Source organism: Dendrobates tinctorius, unplaced genomic scaffold (assembly GCF_039654945.1).
Source record: "Dendrobates tinctorius isolate UK_male_01 unplaced genomic scaffold, ASM3965494v1 ptg000064l, whole genome shotgun sequence".
Taxonomy (NCBI): domain Eukaryota; kingdom Metazoa; phylum Chordata; class Amphibia; order Anura; family Dendrobatidae; genus Dendrobates; species Dendrobates tinctorius.
Genome location: NW_027361732.1, coordinates 6,514,992 through 6,527,769, shown reverse-complemented (window position 1 = coordinate 6,527,769; position 12,778 = coordinate 6,514,992). Strand labels below are relative to the sequence as shown.

General features: G+C 44.8%; 1 protein-coding gene across 4 annotated transcripts in view; it reads right to left on the bottom strand.

The window, feature by feature from the left end:
- Positions 1 to 296: 296 nt before the first annotated feature.
- The window catches only part of ZC3H13 (zinc finger CCCH-type containing 13), a 122,527-nt gene continuing 110,045 nt past the window's right edge, over positions 297 to 12,778 (bottom strand). For all 4 annotated transcript variants that reach the window (XM_073580265.1, XM_073580266.1, XM_073580267.1 and 1 more), the window contains one exon: positions 297 to 3,461. In XM_073580265.1, the coding sequence (XP_073436366.1) occupies positions 3,300 to 3,461 (162 nt within the window). In that variant the 3' untranslated portion in view covers positions 297 to 3,299. The remainder of the gene's footprint in view (positions 3,462 to 12,778) is intronic.

The following is a 12,778-nucleotide window of genomic DNA, read 5'->3' as shown; positions in this document are numbered from 1 at the left end:
CCCTGTGATAAGCAGCTCACTGTTAATAGCCTATTGTGGGCGGGATTAGCTTTCTCAGCACTGCTGCATTGCTAAATCTACAACCACTGATAGGCTGCACCCAGTAAAACTCTCTCACACAAAGTGATACATCATTCATATCACTGTCTTTTTTCTTTTCCTACATTATGCTGATCTTTGATGAGATAGAAAAATCCTGCCGAAAGATTCCCTTTATACTTTATTTACAGAGCTGTACAAATAAAGTGTTGACTTTATTCCTTCGGTCAGTAAAAATGTCAAAAGCAAAATTTCCATACATTTTACTTATGTTTTATTATTTTGTACAATAAATACACACTTGCAAAAAAACCCAAAGCATTTGTTTTTGTGTTACGGTATTCTGAAAGCCACAAGCTGTACAATTTTCTGTGAGCAGAGCAGTATGTGTGCTTATTTTTATTTTTTGAATGGCAAATTAGAATTTTTATTGGTACCATTCTGTGGTACATGCAACTTTTTATAATACTCTTTGGGAGGAAAAATTAACAAAAAAAAAAATATCGCTCTGAATGTTTTTTTCTTTTTTAAACTCCTTTCAATATTTGGTATAAATGTCATCCGTATTCTACAATTTGGTATGATCGCACTAATGCTAAATTTATATGAGTTTATGCTTTGTTACTTTTGCGCAAGTTATATATTTTATGTTTTACTACTTTTGAACAACAAACTTACTTTGGTCAGATTGTATGCGGATGTACATTTTATTGGTACCACTTTGGGATATATACCATTTTTTTTATCACTTTTTATTTAGTTTCATTTGTGAGGCAAGATGAACAGAAACAGCCATTATGGCACAAAAAAAAAAAAAATTCCACGGCATTCACCATGCACAGTAAATAAGTTTTATAGCACAGATCATTACATACGTGGCAATATCAAATGTGTTATTTTGTGAGGGTTTGGCTTTTTTTTTCTTTTCTCAATTAAACCATTTTTTAAAATATATTTACTGGTGCCCTAAGGAGACTTGGATTGCATTGCTAATACACTATTACTTATGTACTAAGTGCATTATCTCCATGGTCTGATTTTGTTTTTGTGACAGGGCAGACAGGGAGACCAGTCAGGTCTTCTTGTCACCCCATGATTGTGCTGCAGGGGGCCCAATGGGCTGACATAGGGAGCAATCTCCCTTTATCAGATTCCTTACATACCACTATGTCTGGTCTCAGCACTTGCAGCAGCAGCAGCCTGACTAACATCCATCTACTGCCAAGAGTGAAACAGGGACAACTTCTGAGCCTGTGCCATCTCTATGACATAACGGTGAGTCACATGACTGCAAATCACCTACAATCTTGTCGTAGTCGTCATTTGCAGGAAAGGGTTAATGCATCTTTTTTCTTCAATAAAAGTTATTCACCAATTTTTGCTTATCATATATTCCTAAAGTTTCTCTTTAAAAGGAGTATTTCCATTTCACAGATCCCAATAGGTAGTATGTATAATAATGTTAGAAAATACCTCCAATTAGAAATGTAATATAGTTCTTCTGATAAGCCATGTTGCTTACTCCATGCACAGGGCATTGCAGTAGCTTATGTATCAATGGTTACGACCCCTAACAACTAACTCACTGTAGGAGTGGTCGTAACCATGGATACCTAAGCTACTACATTGCCCTGCACACGGGGTAAGTGACACAGCAAATCAGAACAATACTACATTTCTAATTGGAGGTATTTGCTAATATTATTATATCTAATACATATTTTGATGGGATCTTTGAGCATAACTTTTTATTTTAACTTCTTTTCACTTTACTATAAAAATAGCAGGTTTATATGTGCTCTATAGGTCAGCAAATGTTTGCTTGCCAGCTTCTTGCCATGTCCACAATAGAAAGGGTAGAGCGGATCTGTCTCCATATTTCACACTGTAAAATAGAGGCGGCTGATGTACTCGGCAAGGAGGCTGAATAATCCTTTGTGAAAGGTTTTCTAATATTAAAACGAGCACTTTATGCGCTCTGCTCTGGCTGGACTCCCAAAGTGCTCTTTTTAATTAGAGGATTATATAGCTGTTACATGAATTTTCATAGTACATATGCATGCCTCATCAGGTCTAAGATATTTATTAATTTATGTACTGTGAAATCTGGCAACCTATTCACTTTTTTTTTGCGTAATAACTAAAATCAGAATTGCAAACAGATGTATGCATAATCTCCATTTACATTCCCATATTGTTTATGATGAGTTACTGGCATTTTAATCAAATCTACATATACAATCAAGGCTCTTACATGGAAGGGCTAAAAAGTCTTTTCACCCAACCAAAAGGATAAATAGATTTAATCCTTCACTTTTAAAAGGGAATCTGTCAGTGGGTTTTTGCGAACAGATCTGAGAGCAGCATAATGTAGGAAGAGAGACCCATATTCCAACGATGTATCACTTAGTTTTTAGATTTAGTATGCAGCAGAGCGGAGAAAGCTACCCCTGCCCACATCAGGCTCTCTATGTACATAGTCTATTGACAGTGAGCTGCTTATCACAGGTGGAAGCAGAGACGGACCTGGAGACATGCACAAGCTAGTTACAGCAATGATAATGTCCTAGTGATGAAACCTTCACTGTAGGTAAATAACAGCACACAGCTTGGTAAGTGTCACATCGCTAAATTCTGTGTATTAACCCCTACCTCATGCTGTCCTTGGATTCCATAAAATCTGCTGACAGATTCCATGTAAGCATGCCTTACTTTGTGCAACTTTCAACAAGCGTTTTAAGAACTTATTCCTGTACCAAAATATTCAATCCTAATTTTAAATGTAAATGGTTATGACATACGATCCAATAACCTACATTAAACAGAACTTCCACTGACAGCCTGTGTTGCCGATAAAGCCAAACAGTGTTATGCAAACCCAACAGATCCCATTGCCATCAACAGGGTCTGACAGGTGCCCCTCACGTCATTGTTTGATGGATTAGTCACAGCATTGAGTTTTGCTTTCCTTCTCCAATGATGGAACAGAATAAATCTACTAAATTATGTACAAAGTCAGCAACGGCAAGTAAAAGGTTCATACACACATGATATCTACACTTTACAATAGATCGTGTATACAAAACATTTGACAATCTACAGGCAACAGGTTTCAACTTTTTCATTTTGTGTACAAAAAGAAAACAAAAACTAAACATTTATTTTCCTATACATAAAACAACCAAATGTCAGGAAATTAAAAAAAAAAAAAATTCTAACGGTTCTCTAAAATAGTTTTAAAGCTGAATAATGAGCGGTCTTTAGGAAACACAAACTTCAGGCTGCTTTTTCGCTGCAGACAGTTTGCAGTCATCAGTCTTTTCCTGACTTAAGCCAATTCTTCTCCTGAAAAGTCGTAAGCTCAGCCTCAAAAGTTCACTGTCGACCAACGGAGGATTGGAATAAGTCTGTTTCACAGTGCCCTGGGGAAAACAATAACAAACAAACGAAAAAAAAACATTTCAGTGTTACTAAGGAGCCGTCGCAAGACAAATTAAGACAAATACACAAATCACCTATATTTCAAGGAAATCTGGCAGTAAGTTGTAATCCAAGAGAAGCATTATGTAAGTGAGATCCTGATTCCAGTGATGTGTCACTTGTTGGTCTTCCTGGTGCAGTTTGATAGAATCCCTGTTTTTCCCGCTGCAGATTTAACAGTAGTCAGAATACTGAGCTGTGTATAACCCCGCTCACACCTCTGATTGGCAGCTTCCCGTATACAATGATCAATGTACACAAGAAGCTGCCAATCAGTGGTGGGAGCAGGGTTACACACATTAGCAGGACTGGCATGCACCCAAGACCTAGTCAGGTAGTGATAATCTACAGTTGATAACAACACTGATTGTATTGCAACTACAGCGCACACCGTGGCATATCCATGGAATCAGGATCTCTTACCCTATATTATTGCTCCTCTCAGATTAACCCCTTCAGCCCTGAGCCGGTTTTCACCTTTGTGACCAGGCAAAATTCTGACCAGTGTCAATTTATGTGGCAATAACTCTGGAACACTCCAACAGATCCCAGTGATTCGAAGTTAGGTTTTTTGTACTTTATGTTAGTGATAATAAATTTGCTGAAATTGGTTACGTTTATTTGTGAAAATTTTGGAACTGTCCAGAAAACTTAGCAATTTTCAAACTTTTATGCCCTTAAACCATAACTCTAGTTAATAAATAACATTTCCCATATGTCTACTTTACATCAGCATCATTTTTATATACATTTATTTTTTGAGTTAGAAAGTTAGAAGGGTTAAAAGTTTATCAGTAATTTATAATTTTTCCAACTAAAAATTTACAAAAAACAAAATTTATTACCCCTCACTGGATTTAAAGTAACATGGAGGGAAAAAAAAAAATGAAATTTTATCTTTTCCCCACAAAAATGTTGCTTTAGCCTCAAATTGTGCATCTTCACAAGGGTAACAGGAGAAAATAAACAGTACAATTTGTTCTACCCCATATGTGGTGGAAAACTTCTGTTTGATGTATGGCAAGCCTTGGAAGGGAAGGAGCAATTTGACTTTTAGAGCACAAAATGGAATGGAATCAAGAGCGGACACCATGTCACGGTTTGCAGAGCCATTTTGAAAACTAAACCCATCAAAGAATTTATCTACATGTGTGGTGAGCACCTTGAACCCATAGATGCTTCACAGAATTTTACAAGATTGAACCGTGATAATGGAAAAAATAAAATATTTTTCACACAAAAAATGTTGCTTTAGCCCCAAATTTAGTAATTTTCACAAGGGTAGCAGGAGAAAGTGAGCCCCAAAGTTTGCTGTACAATTTCTCCTGAGGAAATAGATATCCCATGTATGGTGGGAAACTACTCTTTGCACACATTGCTGAGCTCTGAAAGGAAGGAGTGACCTTTGATGGAATGGCCTGCGGGCATCCCAGTCACGTTTGGAGAGCCCTTGATGTGATTGAACAGTGGAAACCCTCTACAATACAAGTGATCCCAGTTTGCAATTGATTTAGGAGTGTTTTTTTTTAATTAGTATGTGAATTTATAATGTGGTCGTAGAGTACTGGATCAGTAATACACTATGAAGCAGTCTTTTAGGCATAGGTCAGGTTTTACATTGCCAAGTGGTGTTCTTTCTTATCTCCCTTTAGTAACACACAGACACTCCACCTTTTTTGCGACCGTCCATTCCTTGCAGTTTGAGGGACCTCGCTGGGAAAATGTTGCCCTGGTTACAATACTGGCACCTTCAGTTCCAGAAGTAATGGGGCCCGTTCTTTCCTGACTAACAAATATTAGGACCTTGACCACTACATCCTGGAACGGAAGGTACGTACCTGTCAGGTCTGCACATCGTGATAGCACAAAAGCATTATAGATCGCCATCTGTACGATGCGAATGGCCAGCTTCTTGTACCACACCTTAGCTTTTCACAGGGCAGAGTAGGGCTGGTGGACTTGATCAGAGAGGTCAACTCCTGCAGCGAACTTGTTGTACCCCAGGACGCAGTTTGGTTTGGGGACTTGTGTAGTGATACCTTGTACTGTGGTGGGGGTGCTGCCATCACAATGTATGGTGGCCAAGAAAGAGGATTTTTGGGTTCTTACCGTAAAATCTCTTTCTTGCAGCCTTCATTGGGGGACCCAGATTACCATGGGTGTATGCTGCTGCAAGGAGGCTTACACTATGCAAAACAAGAAAATTAGCTCTTCCCCAGCAGTATACACCCACCGACAGGCACCAAGTACCTCAGTTGGTGAAAAAGCAGTAGGAGAAGCAACCAAAACTCTCAAAATATGTACCAACCCAACAAGGGACTCGAAGACCCAACACGGTACAACTTAAACAGGGAGGGTGCGGTGTCCCCCAATGAAGGCTCCAAGAAAGAGATTTTACGGTAAGAACCCAAAAATCCCTCTTTCTTTATCGCCTTATTGGGGGACACAGATTACCATGGGACGTTCCAAAGCAGTCCCGAGGGTGGGAACAGCAATAAGGAACGAGAAAGAAGGGCTTAGGTCGGCCGACGAGTTACCGCCGCCTGCAGCACTTTCCTACCAAAAGCTGCATCAGACGAGGCCTGGGTATGAACCCTGTAGAACCTCGCAAATGTGTGCAAATACGACCAGGTCGCGGCTCTGCAAAGTTGTAAAGTCGAAGCCTGGTGTCGAACCGCCCTAGAAGCCCCTACAGCCCGGGTGGAGTGGGCTCTCACTCCCGGAGGGGGCCGTTTCTCCTGAAGGCAGTACGCTTCCAGAATGGTAGAACGAATCCAGCGAGCGATTGTGTATTTCCTTTTCGGCGACCTTCAGAGATGACAAGCAGGGAATCGGATTGATGAAACGAAGCGGTCCTGGCAAGATAGACCCGCAATGCTCTCACTACATCCAGATTGTGGAGTGACTTTTCCAGAGGGTGGACAGGCGCAGGACAAAAAGAGGGAAGGACGATATCCTCATTAATGTGGAAAGGGGATACCACCTTTGGAATGAACTGGCCTGAGAATGACCTTATCCTGATGAAAGATTAGGTACGGGGAACGACAGGACAAAGCCGCCAGCTCGGAAACTCTCCTAATGGATGTAATGGCGATCAAAAAGGTTACCTTCCATGAGAGAAGGGACAGAGGGATGTCCTGAAGAGGCTCGAACGGCGCCTTTTCAAGAGCGCCAAGAACGAGATTGAGGTCCCACGGATCTACAGTTGTGGCCAAAAGTATTGACACCTCTGCAATTCTGTCAGATAATACTCAGTTTCTTCCTGAAGATGATTGCAATCACAAATTCTTTGGTATTATTATCTTCATTTAATTTGTCTTAAATGAAAAAACACAAAAGAGAATGAAGCAAAAAGCAAAACATTGATCATTTCAGACAAAACTCCAAAAATGGGTCAGACAAAAGTATTGCCACCCTCAGCCTAATACTTGGTTGCACAACCTTTAGCCAAAATAACTGCGACCAACCGCTTCCGGTAACCATCAATGAGTTTCTTACAATGCTCTGCTGGAATTTTAGTCCATTCTTCTTTGGCAAACTGCTCCAGGTCCCTGATATTTGAAGGGTGCCTTCTCCAAACTGCCATTTTTAGATCTCTCCACAGGTGTTCTATGGGATTCAGGTCTGGACTCATTGCTGGCCACCTTAGAAGTCTCCAGTGCTTTCTCTCAAACCATTTTCTACTGCTTTTTGAAGTGTGTTTTGGGTCATTGTCCTGCTGGAAGACCCATGACCTCTGAGGGGGACCCAGCTTTCTCACACTTGGCCCTACATTATGCTGCAAAATTTGTTGGTAGTCTTCAGACTTCATAATGCCATGCACACGGTCAAGCAGTCTAGTGCGAAAGGCAGCAAAGCAACCCCAAAACATCAGGGAACCTCTGCCATGTTTGACTGTAGGGACCGTGTTCTTTTCTTTGAATGCCTCTTTTTTTCTCCTGTAAACTCTATGTTGATGCCTTTGCCCCAAAAGCTCTACTTTTGTCTCATCTGACCAGAGAACATTCTTCCAAAACGTTTTAGGCTTTTTCAGGTAAGTTTTCGCAAACTCCAGCCTGGCTTTTTTATGCCTCGGGGTAAGAAGTGGGGTCTTCCTGGGTCTCCTACCATACAGTCCCTTTTCAATCAGACGCCGACGGATAGTACGGGTCGACACTGTTGTACCCTCGAACTGCAGGGCAGCTTGAACTTGTTTGGATGTTAGTCGAGGTTCTTTATCCAACATCCGCACAATCTTGCGCTGAAATCTCTTGTCAACTTTTCTTTTCCGTCCACATCTAGGGAGGTTAGCCACTGTGCCATGGGCTTTAAACTTCTTGATGACACTGCGCACGGTAGACACAGGAACATTCAGGTCTTTGGAGATGGGCTTGTAGCCTTGAGATTGCTCATGCTTCCTCACAATTTGGTTTCTCAAGTCCTCAGACAGTTCTTTGGTCTTCTTTCTTTTCTCCATGCTCAATGTGGTACACACAAGGAGACAGGACAGAGGTTGAGTCAATTTTAATCCATGTCAACTGGCTGCAAGTGTGATTTAGTTATTGCCAACACCTGTTAGGTGCCACAGGTAAGTTACAGGTGCTGTTAATTACACAAATTAGAGAAGCATCACATGATTTTTCGAACAGTGCCAATATTTTTGTCCACCCTCTTTTTTATGTTTGGTGTGGAATTATATCCAATTTGGCTTTAGGACAATTCTTTTTGTGTTTTTTCATTTAAGACAAATTAAATGAAGATAATAATAACGAAGAATTTGTGTCTGCAATCATTTTCAGGAAGAAACTGAGTATTATCTGACAGAAATGCAGGGGTGTCAATACTTTTGGCCACAACTGTATCGGAGAATGATGAGGAGGCGCTACGTGGGCGACTCCCTGGAGAAAGGTTTTAACTTGCGGCAAGGGGGCCAGATCCCTCTGGAAAAGAATCGACAGAGCAGATACCTGGCCCTTGAGGGTACTGAGGGACAGGCCCGCATCTATGCCGGACTGGAGAAAGCCAAGAATAGATGGAATGGAGAAGGACAATGGGAAAACATGGTTATCGTCACACCAATGGAAAAAAGCCTTCCAGTACCTATGGTATATGAGAGAGGAGGCTGGTTTCCTGGCTCTGATCATGGTCTGGATAACGTGGTTGGAAAAACATGATTCTCTCAGAATCGCGGCCTCAACAGCCATGCCGTTAAAATCAGAGACTGAGAATTCTGGTGGTAAAGGGGACCTTGAGAGAGAAGATCTGGACGCCTCCAGGGAACGTCCGCGAGCATGTTCACCAGTTCCGCATACCAAGGTTGTCTTGGCCAGTCTGGAGCCACTAGAATTACTGGGATGCCTTCTGATTTTATCTTTTTGACCACCCTTGGGATCAAGGCAAGGGGCGGGAACGGGTAAGAAAGTTGGAAATGGGACCACGGAATCACCAGGGCGTCGCAACCGACGGCTAGAGGGTCCCTTGACCTGGCTACGAAGCAAGGAAATTTGTGATTCATCCACGATGCCATGAGATCGACGTCCGGGGTGCCCCAACGCTGGCATATCTGACTGAATACTGCGGGGTGAAGGGACCATTCGCCTGACGCTAGGCCCTGGCGACTTAGAAAATCGGCTGCCCAATTTTCTACCCCTGGAATGTGGACGGCGGAGATCGCCGGAACTTAACGCTCTGCCCAACGCAGAATCTTTGCCACTTCTGTCATTACTTGCCTGCTGTGAGTACCGCCCTGATGGTTTATGTATGCCACGGCCGTGGCGTTGTCCGACTGAATGCGGACTGGTTTGCCCATGAGGAGAGGCTGCCAACAGAGTAGGGCAAGGAAGATTGCCCTGATCTCCAGAAGGTTGATGGGAAGCAGAGTCTCCTGGGCGTTCCAGCACCCTTGGGCTGTTTTCCGATGGAAAGCCACCCCCCATCCTAGAAGACTGGCATCGGTGGTGATGACTTGTCACTGAGGCGCCAGGAAATACCTTCCCTGGAGAACTGATGCCGGTAACGTCCACCAAGTCAGGGACTGCCTTACTCTGATAGGCAGGAGAATGGGGCGATCCAGAGGTCTTGTCCCAGGCTGAAAGGAGGGACAGCTGGAGAGGGCGAGAGTGGAATTGTGCGAAAGGCACTGCCTCCCCATGGAGGCTATCATCTTCCCCAGGATCCTCATGCAGGACCGAAGGGGAATGGGCCTTGAGCGTTTCAGAGATCGGATTCCCTTGCAAAGGGCTGAAAATTTGTCCTTCGGTAGAAACACCCGGGCTAGATTCGTGTCGAATTCCATGCCCAAAAAGGTCAGACGCTGAGTAGGAAGCAGGATGGACTTCTCTTTGTTGACTATCCATCCGAGGCGGTCGAGAGTATCCAGGGTTATCTGAAGACTCTGAAGGCAGTCTTGACGGGACGAGCCCTTGATCAAGAGATCGTCCAGATAAGGGATGATGAGGATCCCCCTGGAGCGAAGGATGGCCATGACTGTCGCCATCACCTTCGTGAAAACACGTGGTGCGGAGGCTAGGCCGAAGGGAAGGGCCGTGAACTGATAGTGATTTTCCTGAATCGCGGAGGTATCTTTGATGTCGCAAACAAACAGGGATGTGAAGATAGGCATCCTGTATGTCCATAGAGCAGAGGAACTCTCCGGGTTCCATTGAGGCTATCACTGAGCGCAGTGACTCCATCTTGAAGTGGAGGATCCTCACGTGGCAATTGAGTAACATGAGGTCCAAGATTGGACGAAGTGAGCGGTCTTTTTTCGGGACTACGAAGAGATTCGAATAAAAAGCTGAAAACCGTTCGTTTGAAGGAATGGGAACGATAACTCCGGCGGAAAGAAGGGAGGAGACGGCTTGAAGGAACCCTGGAATCTGGGACCGCTGTCTTGGGGGACGAGACAGGAAGAAGCGCCTGTTTGGGGGGGGGAAGAAAATTCGATCTTGTAACCGGACATGATGAGTTCCCTGACCCAAGCGTCGTCGATAACGGATAGCCATGCGTCCCTGAAAAAGGAAAGTCTGCCTCCCACCCTGGAAGAATTTCCAGGTGGGGTGACCCGTCACTTGGATGAAAATCTGCCGGACCGAGAGCCTGAAGACCTGGAGGGTTGACCCCTTGATCTCCAACGGGGAGCGGGTTTATATGATGGTTTTCTCCGGTCTCTAGAAGCGGAGGGTCGGTCCTGCTGGGATGAACCTTCTGTGGAAGAGAAGGGACGAAATGATCTAAACGGCCGAGAAGCCTTTCTGTTGAAAAACCTTCTAGGGAGGGACTGGGGAAGGGAGGTACTTTTACCACCAGTGGCATCTGAAATTATCTGATCCAGCTTGGTGCCAAAGAGCCTAGAGCCGTGAAATGCCAGGTTGGTAAGCGACATCTTAGAAGTGGTGTCCGCACCCCACGACTTCAACCAAACGATGCGGCGAATGGCTACTATGTTGCTGTTAGCTCTTGCTACACACCCGGCCGCGTCCAAGGAGGCGGCTAAAAGGTATTTACCCGCATGATTAATTTGGTCTGCTAGATCTGCCAGCTCGTCCTGAGGGGCTGCCGCTAAAATGGCCTTGTGAAGAATTTTTGCCCAAGCTGAAATGACTTTTGCCACCCAGGCGGAGGCGAAACTAGGACAGAGGGAGGTGCCGGATGCCTCAAAAATTGACTTAGCCAGCAATTCTATTTTCCTGTCTGTTGGATCTTTAAGCGAAGCCCCGCCCAGAAGGTATAGAACCGTCTTAGAGGAAAGATGGGAAACTGGTAGATATACTTCGGGAGCTTTTGTCCATTTTGTGACTAGATCCGCATCGAAGGGATATAGTACATCTAAGTACTTGCGGCCTGAAAAATTTTTCTCAGGGTGTTCCCAGTGATCGGATAAGAAAGCATCGAACTCCTTGTGATTAGGAAAGGTTCGAGAGGGAGGCTTCGCTTGCTTAAAAGAAACAGAGCATTCCTGAGGGGGTGCCTTATCCTCCTTTATTTTGAGGGTTTGGAAGATAGCCGATGTGAGACTATTTATCTACCATGTCCCGTGTTCTGGCCATGTTGTCCGCCTCGGAGTCAGATCCCGATTGGGAATCATCGTCTGACCTAGGGTCGTCTGCTGATGAGGGAGACGAGGAGCGTAGCCTGGGTGAAGCGGAAGGACCTTGCGAGCTGGAAGAAGAGCCAGACAGAGCACACTTCCTAGAACTCCTACCCGGCCTGTCCGTCTGAAGGTCGCAGTCAGGTGCAGGCGACTCACCGTGAGAGGCGGTCGGCGCACAGGTGGCTGTAGATAGCTGAGGTAAACGTTCTAAGACCTGGACCAGAGACTGAGAAACTTTAGTCAAGTCAGAGACCGACTGAGACATTGCAATGGCTGCAGGACGGGCAGAAAGGAGACGATTGACCTGATGCCCACTTCTTTTTACAGCGTGCGCAGGCGTAGTGAATAGCGGTGGGTCTGGAACAGAGGGCCCCTGTAGGGTTGGGCATATGTGTACTCTGAGGCAGTAGCACTAATCTAATAGGGGACTGCTGTGGGGAGCTAATTGTAGCCTCAGACAATAGCAGAGCAGTGCCTACCGAGGTTCAGATCCGCAGCAGAACGGCGTTGTGTCCCCCAAGCAGAAATCCGTTGAAGGGAGAGAGTGATCCCAGAAATGACAGGCTAACGCTAGCGGTGGGCGGGGCTTAACGGCCGAGCCGCGTGATTGGATGAAGACCGAGGGGGGCGCAGCTAAAGGGAGAGACTGACGGCGCCGAAGAGAAAACAGCCCTGTGATGGGCTAAGAAAAGGCACGAAGAAAGCGCGCGCAGAGAGGGACGCAGGAGCTTTCATAATGAAAGCGAAAGTGAAAGTTAACAATGCGTCTCCCACCTGAGTCTAATGTCGGACGGCGCACCCGGAGCCCGCAGGGATATGAAGGTACCGGGTAACTGCTGCCTGCAGAAAAACACCGCTGAGCCCCCCCCCCGGAGATGCGATGGGCGGCGAGGCGCGCGCCTGAGGAAAACAGGGGCGGGAATTTCAAACCGGCTAATAGAGGAGCCAACCCTGGTAACTTCAATGTGAAACGAATGCAGGGCGGGAGATTCAAACCGGGGGCTGTACTGGCTACCAGAGGCGCCTGTGGGACGGCTGCGGGGCTGAATGGGTCAGCTTTGGTCCATTTTTGACTGCGGGGCTGAAGGGGACATTCAGACAGCTTACCTGATATAAATCAAAAGAAATCTACAGTGGCGCTCAGAGTATATAGTGCTGCAAAATTAAACAAAAACCACTATTTTGTCA